Here is an 18,528-nt window from a genome sequence, read left to right on the forward strand (position 1 = left end):
GTCTCGCCAGCTATCCGCACGCACAAATCTTGATATTTTGCAACGAACTTTTTGTATCAACTTGTGTTCTAAAGTTGGTCTCGGTAAAATATCAAAATTCCTATCAAAATTACTTACTGATAATTACAAATTATAGCAGGCTTTGTAAGGTTTTTAGCAGAAAAAGTTCAGAATTAGTTAGAATGTACAATATTTTGTCAATTGAATAACAAATTTTGTTATAAATATGCTTTAAAAAAACACACTTTTGAACATTCAAGTGTATGATAACAGAATTTGATATAACTCTGTACTTTTTATCATTCTGGCATATCAAGAATATTACAGGCTTTGTTATTTCTATCAAGTTCAGATATATTTATGTTACCCGTTTGTTATGATCGTTTGATCGGGTAACCATACTTGGTTCCTTTCTGCCAAATTGTTAGAGGTACATGTGAAGGCTTTAAGTGCGTTAAGTGCTACTTGACTATCAGAGAAAATGCATATATCTTGGATATTAGACAATTTCTAAATTATTTTGGATATTACAATAAATTGTTCCTCATTTGCTGCATCTACAAGTGGTTTTTTTGACAATCGGCTTCCGTAGGGATATTTTTTGGGCTGTTTACTCTCACAAGAAACTGTGTTCTCGATTTTGGAAAAAATGGCAATTCTCCAATTATGGGCAATGTAATATGATGTTCACATCAAACCCTGTGGATATAATTTTATGAACTTTAATCTAATAATTGTAAGATTCTGTTCAGCAATTCATAAAATTCCTCCGTTTTGGAACATATCCCCGAAAAAAACCCGGATTTTCGGCAATGACAAAATTTCTCCGAAGTCTTGTTGATACTGATTTCGAAGCAGAGAAATTACTGAATCTTCTGGTACTAAAATTATCGAAATCGGATGAAAATTGTCAAAGTTACAAGAATTTGAAGTTGTGGGTACCCGGTCCCCCTTCGGACATTTGGCTCATAAAATGCTGAATAAAAATATAATTTGTCAAAATAAATATCAACCGGCTTGGATGAATTGGTTCTGGAATCTTTTTGCAGCTACCTATGCAAAGCTCAGAGATCTCACTTCGGGCTTCCGAGGAAGGCGTGATTCGGCGAGCAACAAAAAGTAAAGACTGGAGTAAAGCCGATCAATCCGATTATCCAGGAATGTGATGAAGAACGAATCTTCGATTGTGCACAGAAACAACTTGAAGCAGATGATAAGCAGAATCCTGAGAAAAATGAGCAACCGATTCTTAAGTCAAATGATGAACAATACGTGTCTGGAAATAAATGGACGGGACCAACCGGCTAGACTAGTGGCGAACGGCTACTTCTAGAAGAAAAGATTCGACTGTGAAGACACATATGCCCCTGTGGCAAAGATCACTACGGTTAGTGTGCTGTTTGCGATGGCACATCAAGCGAGGTTTTCGTTCACCAGATAGACGTTAAACCGCTTTTCTAAATGGTCCACTCAAGAAAAACGCATAAATGTAGCAACCTGGAGAACTAGAGAATTGTGATCCACAGCTCGTATGCTGCCTGAAGAAGTCGAATCTAGATAGCTGTAGGAAAGCGGGGAAGACGGTCGTTTATTTACTCTTGTACGTAGATGATATTATGCTCGTTCCAAACTACTTGGATGCGGTGACAAAAATCAAAATGGAACTAATCAAGTGATTTGCGCAGCTGTCAGCTTCTTCAGCGGGATCAACTGATGCACACCGGACTCATTTGAAGCGAGAACTCCGGTATCCGAATAGATTCATCAACTTTAGTTGTATCAACAATATCAGAAAGCTTGCTGATTGGGAAAATTACTAGGAACATCGAAAGTCAATTACCGGAAACGGGTTCCAAGTGTACGGTGCAACAGTCAACTGCGGCAATATCATCAGCAGAAGCAAAATATAGTATGTTTCGTTCAGCCAAGCCATGTATGAAGCAATCTGGTTGCGGAATTTGATGAGTGAGTTCGGCACTACATTTAACCAACCAGTCCCTATTCTCCAAATCCTTTTATTACGTTGATGAAGGTTGATTTGGCCACATTCAACAATTTTGCAAATTTGGTGTGCGAGTAGTTAGGATTTTCACGATTCGCGAGAAAAATTTTGATGCGTTGCTTCTCTTGATTCGACGCCATTTTCACTACTGAGGAGCAAATGTCAAAATCAAACACAAGGTATGATACTACACACACACTTCTTTAAAATGAGGGGTGTTCTGGTTTTTTTTTTTATACACGATAAAAATAATACGGCAAGTTGAAGTTGACCAAGTTTTGACCGTCACATCCTTTAGTATATTGGTTTTTAGTTGCTTCACGTCCGATCTTATCTCTTTGTATAATTCATGTTGGTTCTGGTTCCGGAGCATTATCCGTTGAATAATTGTTTACTCTGCCGTGAGATAACAAAGAGACGTAAATGCCATTTTTTCGAATATGGGGTTCTTATGCCAATTTGTTCGTTATTCGAAAACCCATCTTTTGGTATCTTACTTTTAGTTGTTACTTAATTGTACGTTGCATAAAATCAAGTAAACAAATGATGTAGGCACCATTTCAATACAAAAGTGACCCGTTCGTTTTTGGGCCGTATTGAAAAACTGATCGAATGAATGTACGTCACAATGTCCTATCACGGCCGTACTTTTTCGTGATTCTTCTGATTTATTCATACAACATATTGATTTCCACGAATTTCGTTTTGAAAGATAAAATTGCAATTGTCGACATCTTTGTTTTTCGCCGCCATATGATTCTGAACGATATTCGTAAACACATTCGTAATGAAATCATTTGCGACACTTTGACGTAAGTTGACGCATTTCTATACTAGATGCACCAAATTTCACAGGAATGGTTGAAATCCTTCTAAAGCAACTATTTTGAGCTAGGGCAGCATTTTTTCGCTTTTGTCGACCAGTGTAATTCTTTGAATCATAGTTCATAGACTATCTTGTATTATTATGGTTAGGTTAATAACTTTATCCAAAACAAATGAAATAACTCTCTGATAATGATATAGTGGCCCTAAATAGATTCGAAATTGCATCTGGGGTAACTTCTGGCTTCTGCACACCATCTCTATTCTGCAAATATTAGTGGTATTGATCATTTTCAGCTGTCTGTTAGAAACCGGAAGTCGCCAAGTAAAAATAGTGCCCGGGATCAATTATTCACCTCTGTTCATCATCCCGATTAACCATATTGGATGGAAGTCGCCATCTTGGATTTCAAAATGGTATCTGGAGTCTATTCCCAAGTTCTTGGACATCTAGTGTCGTAACAAAAACGACAAATGCTTTTAAAAGTTTGACAGCATACTAACGTTTAAGTCTCCTTGAAGAGCGATTGCAAGCATCAAGAATGTTCTCAATTAAAGGTTAATTCTAAATAAAAAGAAACTCCAGTTTACATCATCACACACAATCAATCAATTTATTACACTATCACCAAAAACAAAACTCCTACTTCAATCCGAATCACTTTTCGTGGCGGTAAATTCAATCGGTTCATCTTCAAACACATCCGGAGCATCAACGATCACATCTTCCGGCCGGTCCGAGGTGACGGAGGAAACACGTTCACCACCAGCTGTCTCATCTTCCGCCGATCGTTCGCTTCCGCTGCCGTCACCCGTGGGGGGTTTTCGTTCCTCCCGCTTGCTTCCCCCAGCCGGTTCACCAGCCTCGTCGTCTTTTTCCTCACCCTCCTCGTACGATTCTTCGGAACCCTTGAACACCAACTGAGAACCGCTGATCACATCCAGAATCACGTCGCTGCCGGAAGCGATCTGTAAACTGGCAGCACTTTCGGCTTCATCCCCGCACGAAACTGTCTCCGAGCTCAGCAGGGGCGTCTCGGGGAGGTTGCAGGTTTGTGTCTTCTGAAGGATGGCTTCTAGCGTTTCGCGAGGAATCACACCCAGATCACCCTGCTCGTAACCTTCCTCCTCCCCGTCGGGTGGTAGTGTAGTAACGGAAATATTGTCAACTCGTGGTTTAAGTTCCAAGTCGGTTAGTGTATTCAGTAGATCAGCAATAAGGCGTTTTCGCTTGATTTCCTGATACGGAAGATCGTCCTCCTCCTCATCTTCCTTAAAGGCTGAACGCACAGTGAAGCGGACGGTTTTCAGGATTTCCGAAATACGCTCAAACTCCTGACGGTGGTGGATCGATTCATTGCGTAACGACTGTCGATCGGTGTTGATGTAATGCACATACTGCTCTAGTAAACGAACTTTCTGCCGAAGATGGTTGTACTCCTTTTTGGTGGATTGAGTTTCCGTTTCGAATTCGTTTGCACGTTCTTTGTAGGCATGTAGTTGGGCGTTCGTGTTCATTTGCTGTTCGTATTGATCGGCCAATTGCTTAATTAAGTCCAATCGTTCCTGACAGGTTTGCATCAGTCGTTGCTTCTCGATGAGATCAATTTCCGCCTGATTGCGCAGCTCAGCATTCTGAGCCTTCATTTCGGAGTATTGTTTTTCCAGTCTCTCCTGCGTGAAGATCATTCGATCCATTTCATTGTTTAGGGCGATGTTTTCGCGAACTAAGCGCTGAGTGTGGGCGGCAACTCGGATTTCCGATGATTTCGTAAACTCCGTCGATAGTTGGAGTAGCTTGTTTTCGACATCCTTACGAAGGCGATCCTTGTCTAAAATAACTTTACGTTCCATTTCATATAGTGTGGTTTTGTGACGTTTGTTTTGTTCCTTCAGTTCCATATCCTGAGCGTCAAATTTAGCCATCAGTTCATCTCGCTGCTGACGGAATTCTTCCATGGAATTTAACTTTCCCGTGAGTAGCTGGATTTCCGAAGTCAGCTGCTCGTGCATGGCCTTGTACTTGGCATCCAGACTAACGATCTGCTTCTGGCATTCTTCATTCTCCTGATCTCGCACTTTCGATAATTCACTCAATTTATCCTCCAGTTCGATAATCACGGCAAGCTTCTCCTGAAGGGTACGATCCAGAAACGCCGTCACATCGGCTCGGTCTTCCTCTATTTGCTTGAGCTTTGCCTCCAGCTCTTCGTTGCGCTCTTCAATTTTCACATTGTGCGTACGAAGACGTGCCAACTTCTGATTTAGATCATTTATTGTGATTTCGAAAAACTGTCGATCGACAGCACTGAGGCCATCCACCGGTTGGATGTCCGGTACCGCTTTTTTCGGTTTCTTGGGCTTCTTTTCTTTTGGCATTGTGGCAGCAATTGTGGGGGAGGATTTTATAACCACCTAGCACCGTTTGTGGCAAAGGTCTGCAATCGACTGTGAACAGTAAACTTTCGCAGGTTGCTACGATGCCGCAGTTGTCGCTCTAGCTCTAGAATCAACAACGGGAAAGTGCGCACAGTGAGAGAGAAAGTGGACAAAAAATGTGAAATTGAATGATTTTTTTTGTAATTTCATAAAGTGCAAAATTTCCTCAATGTACGAATGTTTTCATAGTCAATAACTGTTTAAAAGGCTAACAATATCCAGAAAAGTGATTCCCGGTACTAAATATACAAAAATTGTGTGGTTCTAAAAAGTTAGACAGATTGAGTAATTCAGGATTTTAACCCTAACCAAAGAAAACCCTTCTTGTTTGTCTGTGATTTTTTACCATCCTGTGGTCAGTTCGGGATGATTTTGTTTTAAAGCTTTTAAAAGCGTCTTTTTGTCACTCTGAGATCGACACTGATCAGCCTCTTCCAATTTTAATCACATTCCCCACTGTGCGAAGGTATCGATTTAATATATTTCAACCAGTAGTCAAGTCATCCTCATGGCCTGCTGCGCCGCCTTCGAATGGTGTGAGCCCACGATGAGGGCAGACTTTTCACAAGCTGATGCGGTTTGTCGGTATTTGATTACGTTTCAACGGTTCATATTCAAATATTTCCCCCTCTCTCATCCGGACGCGCGACACGCAGCTTGGAGAAACCAAAACTTTTGCATTGGCTTGAAAATTTGAACTTTTGAAGTTCACTAATTAAAAGTGGAAATGGAAACAATAAAGAGAAGGCAAACAAAAAAACTTTAATCTTTGAGGTTAATAAAAATATTGAAATTTGCACTGCTCAGGCGGCGGTGAAATGTTCAAGTACGCCCCTACTGTGTGTTAAAGATGGCGCGCGATGATAAAGCGCACATGCTTCGGCTATTCCCATTCCAGCGGCAAAAAAGGGCCCAAATGGGTGGTAAATTAAAACGGGCATTTTCCCTCAACCTTAGTCAAAAGTACAGAAAGTACGGCTGGCTGTGAAAGCAATAAATTTCCAATATTTTTTTCCTGAGCCTTCCGGTAGAATGCAGCACTGCTGGTAGCCGGCGGCGCCTCCTTTGATGGGTTGAATGGTTTTGCTGCTGCGGAACGGCAAAATTGCTTAGCAGGCCATGTGAATACAGGTGCGTTTTATTGATTATACATTCTTATCATGGTTGCTGGATTGAACGTTGACAAGTTTGTGATTTAGAACAAAAAATTTAATTGAAAAACTCACCTCGCAAAATTTGGCTCCATATCGGGGTGGTGGCGAGTCGCAGAAACGGTAACGATTCCGCACTCCACCACGGCACGTGGTAGAACAATGTGTCCAATTGCTCCACGAACCCCATCCGCCGGAATCGGAAGCTGCCAGTGCCATTAGAATAAAAGAAAATGTGGACAGTAATAAAAAAAGCACGATTAAATTATTCTTTCTGTATCAAATACTCACGCAACACCGGAAGCGTCGGCACGCAATCCATCCGAATGTCGGCTACGGCACCGGAAATGGCCTGACTCACGTACACAAAGCAGTACTCGATATATCTTTCGTAGAATAGATCGCACTCGAAGTAGAGCGCGTGCTGTCCCTTCTGGACACGCTGTTCCGCAATGTAGTGCAGTGAGGTTGGAGGCACCAGCGAGAAAACATCCGCCCGGAGTTTGGCATAAACCCGTATCCGATCGGAGTGGTTTAAAATACAAGAAGGGTATTGGAAAAGAACTCGAATACCGGAACTATGGGCATCGCAAGGGAATATACTTCGAGCGTGGACGGTAAAAACGTACTGCTTGCTCCAGTCAGCTTTCAGCAGGGCTCTTGCGCCAGCCAAAACTCCCGCCAGTGTCGGATCCCAGCTGCCCGAACGCAAATGTAACAGATAGTATCCGGCTAGTCCGAATAGATCACAGCGAAAATTAATTATTCTTAAGCTAGGATAGCCCCGAACCTGTTCGGAGAATAGGATTTGAGGTTTGGAAATAGTTTCCAGTGGACACTCCTCGTTATGGCCACAGTAGACCAGCTCGAGCCAAAATTCTGGTACGTCAACTGACTCGTCATTGACGACCACCGTTGAACTGGGACAACGAGCATCGGGAAACTGTAACGTCCCCCGGACAACTTCCCCCGGGTAAGTACTAATAGTACCAGGCACTAAACTCACGGTTGGCTTTGGCCAACTCACATTCAACTGCTGCCTAAGCCGCTCATCCAATTCCACTGGACTAACACTGCTACTGTGGCTTGCGGTGGATCGCTCTACACTTAGTTCGTAATTTCCACCGTACATGAAATAGCTGCAGGGTATCTTTATTTGCGTCACGTTGTGATTCACATCCGGTACGATGTCCAGCCGCGAGATTCTCGTCCCACCGCTCGGTTTAACGAGGGAAATTTGCAGCTTCAAGTCCTCTTCGGTACCCTGCTGTGTCATCAGCTCAGCTGGGGTACGGTCTGTCTGCAGTTGGACATCCAGATCGTCCGTTTGGGCCACGTAAACCGTCGGTACCATGAGGCGACCTTTGCGCAGCATCCCGTGCACCAGTGCTGAGGGTGGAAAACGAGCGCAAAAAAAAAGAGAGACAGAAGTGTGAAACATGACGAGTTTGCAGATGGATTATTATTTCGCATCGTATTTGACTGAAAGGAAAAGTGCGACTGGACACGATAAAAATGATACCTATAAGGCTGGGCAACCGAGTTCGGAAGTATAATGTGAATTGAATTTCGTAACTTTTTGTTTACTACTTCGGTACTTCTAACGAGTATTGTCTATTGACCTTATCAGCTTCTTTTGCTATTTTCTAACTTATAAACTTTTCTACTTTTCCTTATTTGATGTATCATGTTTTGGATTCGATTTTTTGATACATTAACAGTATTTCGAGTATAAGATAATTTGACATTTCGAATATTCAATTTTTCAACTTTTCGATATTTTTTCTTGTCGATTTTCCACAACCTTTCCACATTTTGGTTTTTAACAAAATTTCTTAAATTGATCCCAGAAAAGGCCGAAATGGAAAATGGTTCCAACTTACGCTCAGATTGGACGAAAAGCCCTTCTAAGGACCAGAAAAGGCCGAAATAGGAAGAGATCCCATATTAAGCTCAGAATGTCCGAAAAGCCCTACGAGAGGAGTTCAGAATTGCTGAAAAAACCCTTCTGAAGGCCAGAAAACAGCCAAAATAGAAATGATCCCAAAATAATCTCGAAATGGCCGAAAAGTCCTTCTACAGGCCAGAAAAGGCCGAAATTCAAAATGATCCAAAATTAAGCTCAGAACCGCCGAAAACCCCTTCTTAAGGCCAGAAAAGGCCGAAATAAAAAATGGTTTCAAATTAAGCTCAGAATAGCCAAAAGCCCTTCTAAAGGCCAGAAAAAGCTAAAATTGAAAAGATCCCAAAATAAACTCAGAATAGCCGAAAAGCCCTTCTACAGGCCATTAAAGGCCGAAATAGAAAATGATCCCAAATTAAGCTCAGAATGGCCAACAGCGCTTCCAAAGGCCAGAAAAGACAAAAAACAATGATCCCAAACTGAGCTCAGAATGACCGAAAAGCCCTTCTAAAGGCCAGAAAAGGCCGAAGAAGAAAATTATCTCAAATTAAGCTCAGAATGGCCGAAAATCCCTTCTAAAGGCCAGAAAAGGCCGAAATAGAAAATGATCCCAGAATAAGCTCAGAATGGCCGAAAAGTCCTTCTACAGGCCAGAAAAGGCCGAAATAGGAAATGATCCCATATTAAGCTCAGAATGGCCGTAAAGCCCTTCGAGAGGAGTTCAGAATTGCCGAAAAAACCCTTCTCAAGGCCAGAAAAAGCCGAAATAGAAAATAATCATAAATGAAGCTCAGAATGGCCGAAAAGCCCTTATAAAGGCCAAAAAAGCCAAAATAGCAAATGATTACAAATTTAGCGAACAGCCGTTCCAAGCCAGAAAAAGCCGAAATAGAAAATGATCCCAAATTGAACACAAAATGGCCGAAAGCGCTTCCAAAGGCCAGAAAAGACCGAAACAGAAATTGATTCCAAATTAAGCTCAGAATGGCCGAAAAGCCCTTCCAAAGACCATTTAAGACCGAAATAGAAAATTATCCCAAATTAAGCTCAGAATGGCCGAAAAGACTTTTTGAGAGCCAGAAAAAGGCCGAAATAGAAAATAATCCAAAATTAAGCTCAGAATGACCGAAAAGCCTTTTTCAAAGCCAGGAAAAACCAAAATAGAAAATGATCCCAAATTAAGCTCAGAATGGGCGGAAAGTCCTTTTTGAAAGCCAAGAAAAGCCAAAATAGAAAATGATCACAAATTGTGAGCTTAATTTGCGAATGAGCGAAATCCTTTTAAGACCAAAAAATCCAAAATGAAAAATGATCCCAAATTAAGTTAAAAATGACGGAAAAGCCCTTCTTAAGGCTAGAAAAAAACTTGAAAATGATCCCAAATTAAGCCGAAAAGTCCTTTTAAAAGCTAAAAAATCCAAGTAAGAAAATGATCCCAAATTAAGCTTAGAATGGCCGAAATCCCCCCCTCCCCCTTCCGTTCTAGAAAAGATCCAATATTAAGCTCAGAATGGACGAAAAGCCCTTTTGAAGGCCAGGAATGAATATGACCTCAAATTAAGCCCTTCTTTAGGCCAGAAAAGGCCGAAATAGAAAAAAATCCCAGATTAAGCTCAGTTTGGGTTTTCAATTCCTTTAATGTTGGACAGTTGTTTTTTTTTGCTTAAACATTTTAAATTTTCAGCTTTTCATTTTTCGTGATTTCGTTTTTCGGTTTCTGAATTTAGGGTAAGGAACGGCTTAAGCAGTAGCGCCAATTTTAATCAGTCGAAGAAAACAGGCCTCAAACTCCTGCATTTTGATCAATATCGACAATTTCAATGGTTAATACGATAACTTTATTGTCTTGCTGTCTTACGAATATAAGAAATACCGTTAATCACAAAGAAATCTGTGAACAAACAAAAATAGAAACAAATCGACCTATATTGTAGCCATTCTGGAGCCACTTTGGGTGCTGAAAAAAAAGCCTGCAAATAAGATGAAAACTGCTTAAAATAGAGTCGGGGTGATTGGAATAGTGTCCCTCGATTGGTAACTTTAAGGTGAAACCTCATTAAATCCAAAAATGGCCGATTTCGAGTCACCACTTCCAATTTTCAAAAGCACAAGACTGCGTTCCCTGTGAAAATACTATTTTATGTTTGCTGTGGTGAAACAAACATAAAATAGAATTTTCACAGGGAACTTGTGCTTTTGAAAATTCGAAGTGGTGACTCGAAGTCGGCCATTTTCGGATTCAATGAGGTTTCATCTAATCGATTATTGTTAAAGTTTGCTAACTTAGTTTTACAATCGGAAAACAAGTTCTGACAGAGAAAACGATAGAGAACAGATTGATATACTACTGCTTGAATTTCACCCAACACATCTCGAGTATTTCGTCTGAATACACAGGTGGTTCCTAAAGCTACTTAGAATATGTTCCCTACCCTATTTTATATTTGAAATTTAGATATTTTTTTATACTTTTCGAATTTAATTTTTAACATTTCAACATTTCCACAATTTAACTTTTGATATTTGTGCGTCTTTTACTGTATTTTCTAACTCTTTTATTACTACTAATTTCAAGTTACTGTGGAAGTAATTTTTTGTTATTTTTATCAACTACAAATAGTACGTATAAAGATGCAAAATCAACAGTCCGAATGTCCTTTTCTAACTTGCAAAGTATATGAGTTGGAATAACTGCAATATCCTAACCATCTTTGGTTCGAGATTTCCTTTTTTAAGCGTGCTTATTGATCCCAACCTGGTCTTGAGGTAGGATGCTAGCCTATCAAGTCAGTCGTCGTAGGTTCGAGTCTTGGCTCGAAAGAGACTGTTAGTGTTAGTAGGATCGTAACAGTTGACTGCGAAGTCTGTGTACAATAAACAGGAGGTCGAGTTCCGAATCGGAATGTAGCACAAGGCTTTGCTTTGCTTACTGATATAATTCTAAAGTAGGTATAAATTATATTATATTTGTTATTTAGAATACAAATCACAGTTCGCGAATCTTATTTCATCTGCTTGATTGCATTCCACTCACTACAATTCGAGAGGAAATTGTACAAATACCATTGAACGATTGGCCGAAAGCACGCTTTTGTACCGCTCTAAATTGTTCCGCGATATTTCATCGTGTTCATGTCGGTCCCACATCGAAGCGGTTCGGAGTACCGATTGGTAGACGCACTCGTGGAAAATAACAGAAAGACCATAAATCAAAACGCTTACCATCGTTGATCAGCAGCAACTGAATGTGTACGCAGCAGAGTAAAATTTTCCCCGCCCCAATAGAGTTTCCGCCGGCGCCGCCACATCGTCGTCGTCCACTTTTGCCCTGGTCGTCGCCGCTGGTTCCGCTGAGTGATCCGATGTGCATATTGCGTTGTCCAATTTGGCGCAAACAAGAGCAGCAGCAGGATTGTGCAGGCGGAGGAGGCAACAGCAACACCAGCAGTGGACAGTGTAATTGTTCTTCGAGCTTGGAATTTTCATTCTACATTCTTCCTCTTGTTTCGCCCTTTTACAATACGACCGGGGTAAAGGGCAGCAAGGGCAGGAGAAAACCAAACGGCGGTAGTAAATTTGTCCTACCAGCTTCCGTATTGTATGGCTTAGAAAAAAGGTCTAGCCATGGGGGTTTCCGGTTGGATGGGTTGTCCTGGCAAAGTGCACACTCGAACCCGTTAGTTACGGCTGAACAGCAGGCGGAAACGGGGACAAGAAGGGCGCCGATCAAACAAGATGAACAACAGATGGGGCGAAAAAAAGCCTGTTGATACGAGCGGATGTGTCCTGAATCGGTGATAAGCTTCAAGTGTTTTGACCTGCAATGGAGAGAAGAAAGGCGAGAAAAACGTGTTAGTTGAATATTGTTTTCGCATAATTTAACTAAATCTGAGATTGTGTTTTCGGCTTGGGAAATAATCAGCTCGGAATATCGTCACCGGTCGGAAGTTTGGTTTATTTCGTTCAGTTTTAATAAATTAGTTTCTATTCTAACAATAACAACTTTCTAGAGTGGTGTGGTGCTCGTTAAATGTACACAGAACAAAACATACTTTGATTCACATCTGCAGCTTGACAGTAGCAAGCTTTTAGATTAAGGTCTGTTTACGATGATACGTAAAGTTAATGAATCCATCAATTTTGGGTGTAAAAAAAGCTATACAACAGAGTGAAAATCTAGCAAGAGCAGTGTACTGCATTGTTAATAAAATTTTTAAACAAAAACTTCAACTGTTGCAGCTAACCAACCATTCTCCATCGGACGGTAAATTGAGATGAAAGAAGCCATGTTCTGCTGGACCCTAAATAGGGGATGCTGATCTTTCTTTTTGCTTTTGCTTTATGCTTCGAGTGCAGATTTAGTTTCGTAGCAAAGCTCATCCGCTTCTCGTTCCTGGCCGAGAACTCTTGCCGTCAAAATATATGGAAGCTTTCATCTCTCATTTTTCCGGCAGCTGCCAAAGCAACGGAACTATGTGTTTTTGCCTATGTATGAGTACCCGCAGCACGTACGTATGCTAAACGAGGGACGAAAAATGACGACATTAAACTTTATCTTTACACCACGTTCTCCAATTTCGGTCGTCCTCATCAGCCCAAGCCGGAGGAATGGTATTAAATTTTCTTCCCCGCATCCCGCAAAACGGTATTCGCAAGTGATCTCTTGCGCCATGCCGAAAAGGTGGCAACGGAAAGTCAGTTTACCAGTTCGTGGAACGTCCAAGAAAAGTTTCTTCCGTTGCGTCGTCGGAAGGAAAACTGACGACGCACGGCACTTTACCAGCGTTTCCGTACGGTGTGAATGTTAGCACCGAAAGTTTTCCATTTTATCCGGTTTTACCGATGAATGAGCGATTTTGAATATCGTTTGCTGGTTCGGAGCGTTAGAGATTTAAGCGCAGCAAGGTGGGTGAGGAAGAAGAAGGGGGTTACGGTAGGAAGAAGTTTGTTGGATTTAATTAATTTTAAAATATCACGTCGACTCGAGATACGGCGACGAATCCACTGGTTCTCGGTTTGCACGGCACACGTCAGTTTAGCGGCTGTTGAACAATAGTTTCGTGAGCTTGATGACAAATATGTACGTTCCGTTCGTGCCATTCCTGCCAACTGTCTTGTTAAACGTTCAAAGATGAAGGTTAAAACAAAGTTGGCGGTTAAGTTTCGTTTGTTCAAAACTTACAAGTGCTCGTCGTCTGGTATTAGTGTGACTGAGTGAGCCATGAAAAAAAATTGTCAAAACAGCAAATTTTCACGTCAAATTGCTGGACTAATCTACAACATGACACATTGTGATTCATTATGTTAGGCATCACAATGGCATAAAATAACAAGCAGAAAAGTGGAACACCTGTTTTCTTCGACTGATTAAAATAGGCGCCACTGCCTAAGTCGTTCCTTACCCTACTGTGAAAAAAAAATACCCAAAAAAATTCTTTTAACATGTTTTATATTTGTGTAACGATTAACTTGTATAACGATTAACTTTCTAAAAGTATCCATTAGATGAATCGTCCAGCTCAAACCGATGTAGGGTTATGAGGTGGGACCATCATCATCATCAACATTAGTCTGTAGGTACTTTCCGGATAACGCGGCTTTCAACTCGTTGATTGACTCGCCAAGGCTACCTTAAGTTATGTCCTCTGGAAAGCCTACAATCAACGCCTCAGAGAGAGCTTAAGTTTCAAGATACCATTTTAAAATACAGGACCCAGAATGGAACTTTGCGGTGCATATGCGGTGATTGGAACGCATTTCTGACCCTCATGTGTGGTGAAAAACAGCACACGAATCTGAGAGTAGTTTTCTAGCATCTTGTACAGTGGCACCGGCACTCTAAGACTCCTGAGTGCAAAGGTTATCCCATCTGGCGCTATTGAGCGCATTTCTCACATCTAGCATGATGATAGTGCTACCTCCGCCGTATTAGCGCCGGATAGAATAGCATCCACCGTAAATCTATTTTTACAGAAGTCAACCTGGTTGCTTGACAGACCAGTTCCACTCTCAGTGAATCTCATAAATCTGTTGGGGATCGGCCTCTCAAGCTAGTCAGCTGGTCTTCTGGCCATAGGCAATAGTCCATTTTCAATTCACTTGTCCGGGAGGTGGCAGTCATCTAAGCATTTCTGCATGACCGTCCTGAACAACCCGTTGCCTTGCTCATCTTCAGGGAGTTCGCGATTTCAATGAGTTCATGATCCGTTACCCTTACCACCTTACCTACCGTTGCAAGGTTGCCGTCACTCGCTGTTTGCGGTGACTCAGCAGCCGGAGGCCCAGCAATTTGGCTCGCGGCGTGGGGAAAGTCCCTCAATAAACCGCTTCGACATCGTTGGCGACTGCCCTGCAGAGGCTGACGTGCCTCTGGTCTTGGCCATTACAACCCTGTAGGAGTCTCCCCACGGGTTCGTGTTGGCACCAAGCGTGAACATTTTCACTCACTAGCAATATTTGCATGAAAATGTGTTTTTTGATTCATCAGGTATCGTTCAACTATTTCCGCTCGCGTACAAGTTTCCCATAGAAAAGCTGCTGATTGTTATTCGTTTCTAAAAGTTCCGATTGCCATAGAAGCAGACTGAATGATTTAAACACGATAATATTTATTGTATCCAAGTTCACTTGCATTCAACAGTATCGCGATAATCTCTGAGACATTATCGCCAGTGATACAAAATCATGAATCCAAATGCACATTAGATTGCGTTCAACTGTTTGCTTACCGGAGCAAGTAGGTATCAACAATGCTTATGGAAATTGTAGCATGGTACATTAGCATGTGATATTTGAAATCACCAAGAATCATCGTGGTATACCACGGTGAAAGCACGACGTAGAGTAGCCGAATTCCACCTACAAGCAACCAACATTTGAAAGAATCGTTGCGATCGTTCGAGTGCAATCGTTTACGATTCTTTCGTGAAACACTCGCTATATGTTGCTCGCTCCGCCTACAGCAGGCGATAGTGAAACAAAATCATCAAAGAAAGCTACCATATATTTCTTAGCTCTAAGTTGTCTCTCGCATGCGTGAGAATGTGTAATGGAGGGATGCTGGCCAACGTCGGCGCCCACGGCTGATCATTTTGGACATTGCGCGGCTGATCATTTTGGACATTGCGCGGCTGTTGCAAGACAAAGAGTTTCACATCAGAGAACATGAACTCCTGACTTGCGTGCCATAAACCATTTTACTGGGACATCGTGGTATTCTTCCACAACAAATGTCAGCAAGTCGACACCATGCGCGTCAGTTAGTCTATACATAAGGCTAAAGCTGACACCAATACCGATACACACAATGTTCATGGAGCACCGCTACACAACGATGAAAGGTTGTATTCGAACTCATTGAACACCCTGTAGGTGTATCGTTTACACAAGAACCACGGGTGAATTTTTGGAATTTCTACACAAACTGGTAAACTGATATGCGATGATAAGATATTGCAGACATTCGGATGGAGGGACCTTCATCCCGAGGAAAACCGTGGCGTACAGAGCCTCGGCATACTTTCCTGGAAATGTGGATGAAGCACTCTTACCTGAAAGTTGTAGCATCCTGAACATTCTGTCGAGAAAATAAAAAACAATTTATTATTCTATGCAATGCCAACTCACATCACACAATTTGCAGTAGCAACGACGATAATAAAAGGGGAAGGTGTGCCTTGGTGGAACAAAACTCTAAGCAGATTGAGAAAAAAATCCAAACAACTTTTCAATAAATCAAAGTGTTCTGGGCAATGCACAATGGTCCAGAAAGCAAATTTAGGGGGAAATTTGGGTCTAGAGCTCTATAGAAACATTTTAGAGAAAAACTTTCTTCTACAAAAGTGTTGCATATGATAAAGCGCTTGTGAAAAAATTATAAAAATTAGGGTGACCAGCATTTTCGTTGCAATCAAGTATCTAACTTTTTTATCTTTGTAGATAGAAGAAAAATTTGTTCTACAATGTTATAGCTCTATTAATTTCAAGTAACTTTGTAAAAAAAGTTTCTCTCTATCTTTGAAAACAACCGATTTATTGTGAAAAAACATATTTTACACTCTAACTTTTTTATTTCAAGTTTCATCTCAAAACTGTCTTTGAACGACTTTTATCGCTTTTTAAGAGAAACAATTTGCAATGCTGACATCGTAAGTATCTTAATTTTACTCAAAGTTATTAATATTTTTCATCAAAATATATGCGTTTTTCATTTGTATGTCATTCTTTTTGGGGCAAACATAAAAAATATATCTTGGTCTCATTTCAAAGGGCATACTTGACTCTATAAATGAAAAAACTTTTAGAGATATGTTATTTTTTAAATTTGAGAAAATTAAATTTTAAAACAAGCCGAAAATTTCAATAATTTTATATATTATGCATATAATAGCACCCAGATTTATTTTTTGGTATTTTTTCTTATAACTAGGCGTAATTACCTTTAATTTGACTCAAAAAGATCGAAAATCGATCAACTGGTTCAAAAGTTATGAATATTTTCAAAATTAAATACATCGAACACAGTCGTTTTTTGTGGGCACCCTATTCCGAAGCTCCGAAATAGGGTGACCATAAAAAACGGCTATATTCGATCTATTTTATTTAAAAAAATTCATAACTTTTGAACCAGTTGATCGATTTTCGATCTTTTTGGGTTAAATTAAAGGTAATTACGTCTAGTTATAAGAAAAAATACCAAAAAATAAATCTGGGTGCTTTTATATGCATAATGTATAAAATTATTAAAATTTTCGGCTTGTTTTTAAATTGAATTCACTCAAATTTAAAAAATAACATATCGCTAAAAGTTTTTCCATTTATAGAGTCAAGTATGCCCTTCAAAATAAGACCAAGAGATATTTTTTATGTTTGCCCCAAAAAGAATAACATACAAATGAAAAACGCATATTTTTTGATGAATAATATTAATAACTTTGAGTGAAATTAAGATATTCACGATGTCAGCATTGCAAATTGTTTCTCTTAAAAAGCTCTAAAAGTCGTGCAAAGACAGTTTTGAGATGAAACTTGAAATAAAAAAGTTAGAGCGTAAAATATGTTTTTTCAATATAAATCGGTTGTTTTCAAAGATAGAGAAAAACTTTTTTTAACAAAGTTACTTAAAATTAATGGAGCTATAACATTGTAGAACAAATTTTTCTTCTATCTACAAAGATAAAAAAGTTAGATACTTGATTGCATCGAAAATGTTGGTCACCCTAATTTTTGATAATTTTTCAATGAGCGCTTTATCATATGTAAAAACTTTGTAGAAGAAAGTTTTTCTCTAAAATGTTGCTATAGAGCTCAAGACCCAAATTTCCCCCTAAATTCGGTTTCTAGACCATTGTGCAATGGGACCAATAAAAGAAGACTCTTACTGCTTACAACAACGAATTTAGAAAATCCAAGAGAAGAAAATATGGTGAATTTTTACAAAAAACACTAATGAAACTCTTCAAATAATGATGCAGATGCACTTTCCAGGGTCAAGTTTAGTGTCTTGTGATGATAGGGTGAACTCAGAATTTGAGGACTGTAGGATAATAAGAACTGCAAGAACCTCTTCAAACATAGTTTATACCATTTTCACAAAATCTAAGGTTGAATGGGCAATGAGTTCAGATGGCATTTCCCCTGTACTTCTTCAGAAGACAGGAGAACTTGAGAATTACCGGATACGCTCGTTCCGGCATCTACAACATCATTGGACAACAACCAGAGCATCGAAAGAAAGCCCGGTTTTGGATGGCCGACGACCCTGAGCGACAAGAAGCTCCAAAGAATGCTGAAAAAGGCGACAGGGGGAAAAGTGATTACATCGCTGCGTGTGCTTGACTAAGAGGTCGGTGCAAAAGTACCGGGCGAACATGGTCATACATGTCGAAAAGCGGCAGTCCCGTCCACTGGTCTCGAAGCTGCAGGCAATGAGGCAGCGGCAGCGCCTGACTAAGATGGTCAAGTCGATTTTCTCGGCAAATCGCGACTTGGTGGTGGTGATGGACGACGAGACTTGTCTCACCCTGGATGTCAACGACTGGCAGGGCACTTCGTATTTTACTTCCCCACGAAGAAGGTGAGCACCGAGGTGAAGTTTCTTTCACACACCAAGTTCCCCAAGAGGTTGCTGCTGTGGCTGGAAATCAGCCAGAAAAGTATATCAAAACTGCTCTTCTTCCGCTCCGAATGGTGAATGGGAAAATTTATAG

General features: G+C 40.5%; 2 protein-coding genes across 2 annotated transcripts in view; both read right to left on the minus strand.

The window, feature by feature from the left end:
* Nucleotides 1–18,528, minus strand: part of LOC129726482 (uncharacterized) — a 96,813-nt gene that overhangs the window by 6,006 nt on the left and 72,279 nt on the right. The window contains exons 2-4 of the mRNA XM_055683236.1: nt 11,543–12,138; nt 6,709–7,806; nt 6,493–6,623 (exon numbers count right to left, since the gene is read on the minus strand). Of these exons, the coding sequence (XP_055539211.1) occupies nt 6,493–6,623; nt 6,709–7,806; nt 11,543–11,690 (1,377 nt within the window). The 5' untranslated portion in view covers nt 11,691–12,138. The remainder of the gene's footprint in view (nt 1–6,492; nt 6,624–6,708; nt 7,807–11,542; nt 12,139–18,528) is intronic.
* On the minus strand, nt 3,414–6,483 carry LOC129726484 (cilia- and flagella-associated protein 157). Its single transcript, XM_055683238.1, has one exon. The coding sequence runs from the start codon at nt 5,204–5,206 to the stop codon at nt 3,476–3,478; it is 1,731 nt and encodes a 576-aa protein (XP_055539213.1). The 5' UTR covers nt 5,207–6,483; the 3' UTR covers nt 3,414–3,475.

The sequence above is a fragment of the Wyeomyia smithii genome, chromosome 3, assembly GCF_029784165.1.
Source record: "Wyeomyia smithii strain HCP4-BCI-WySm-NY-G18 chromosome 3, ASM2978416v1, whole genome shotgun sequence".
Lineage (NCBI taxonomy): Eukaryota > Metazoa > Arthropoda > Insecta > Diptera > Culicidae > Wyeomyia > Wyeomyia smithii.

Excerpts from the sequence above, each read along its gene's own strand:
- LOC129726484 (XM_055683238.1), bottom strand. The coding sequence starts at position 5,206 with ATGCCAAAAGAAAAGAAGCCCAAGAAACCGAAAAAAGCGGTACCGGAC.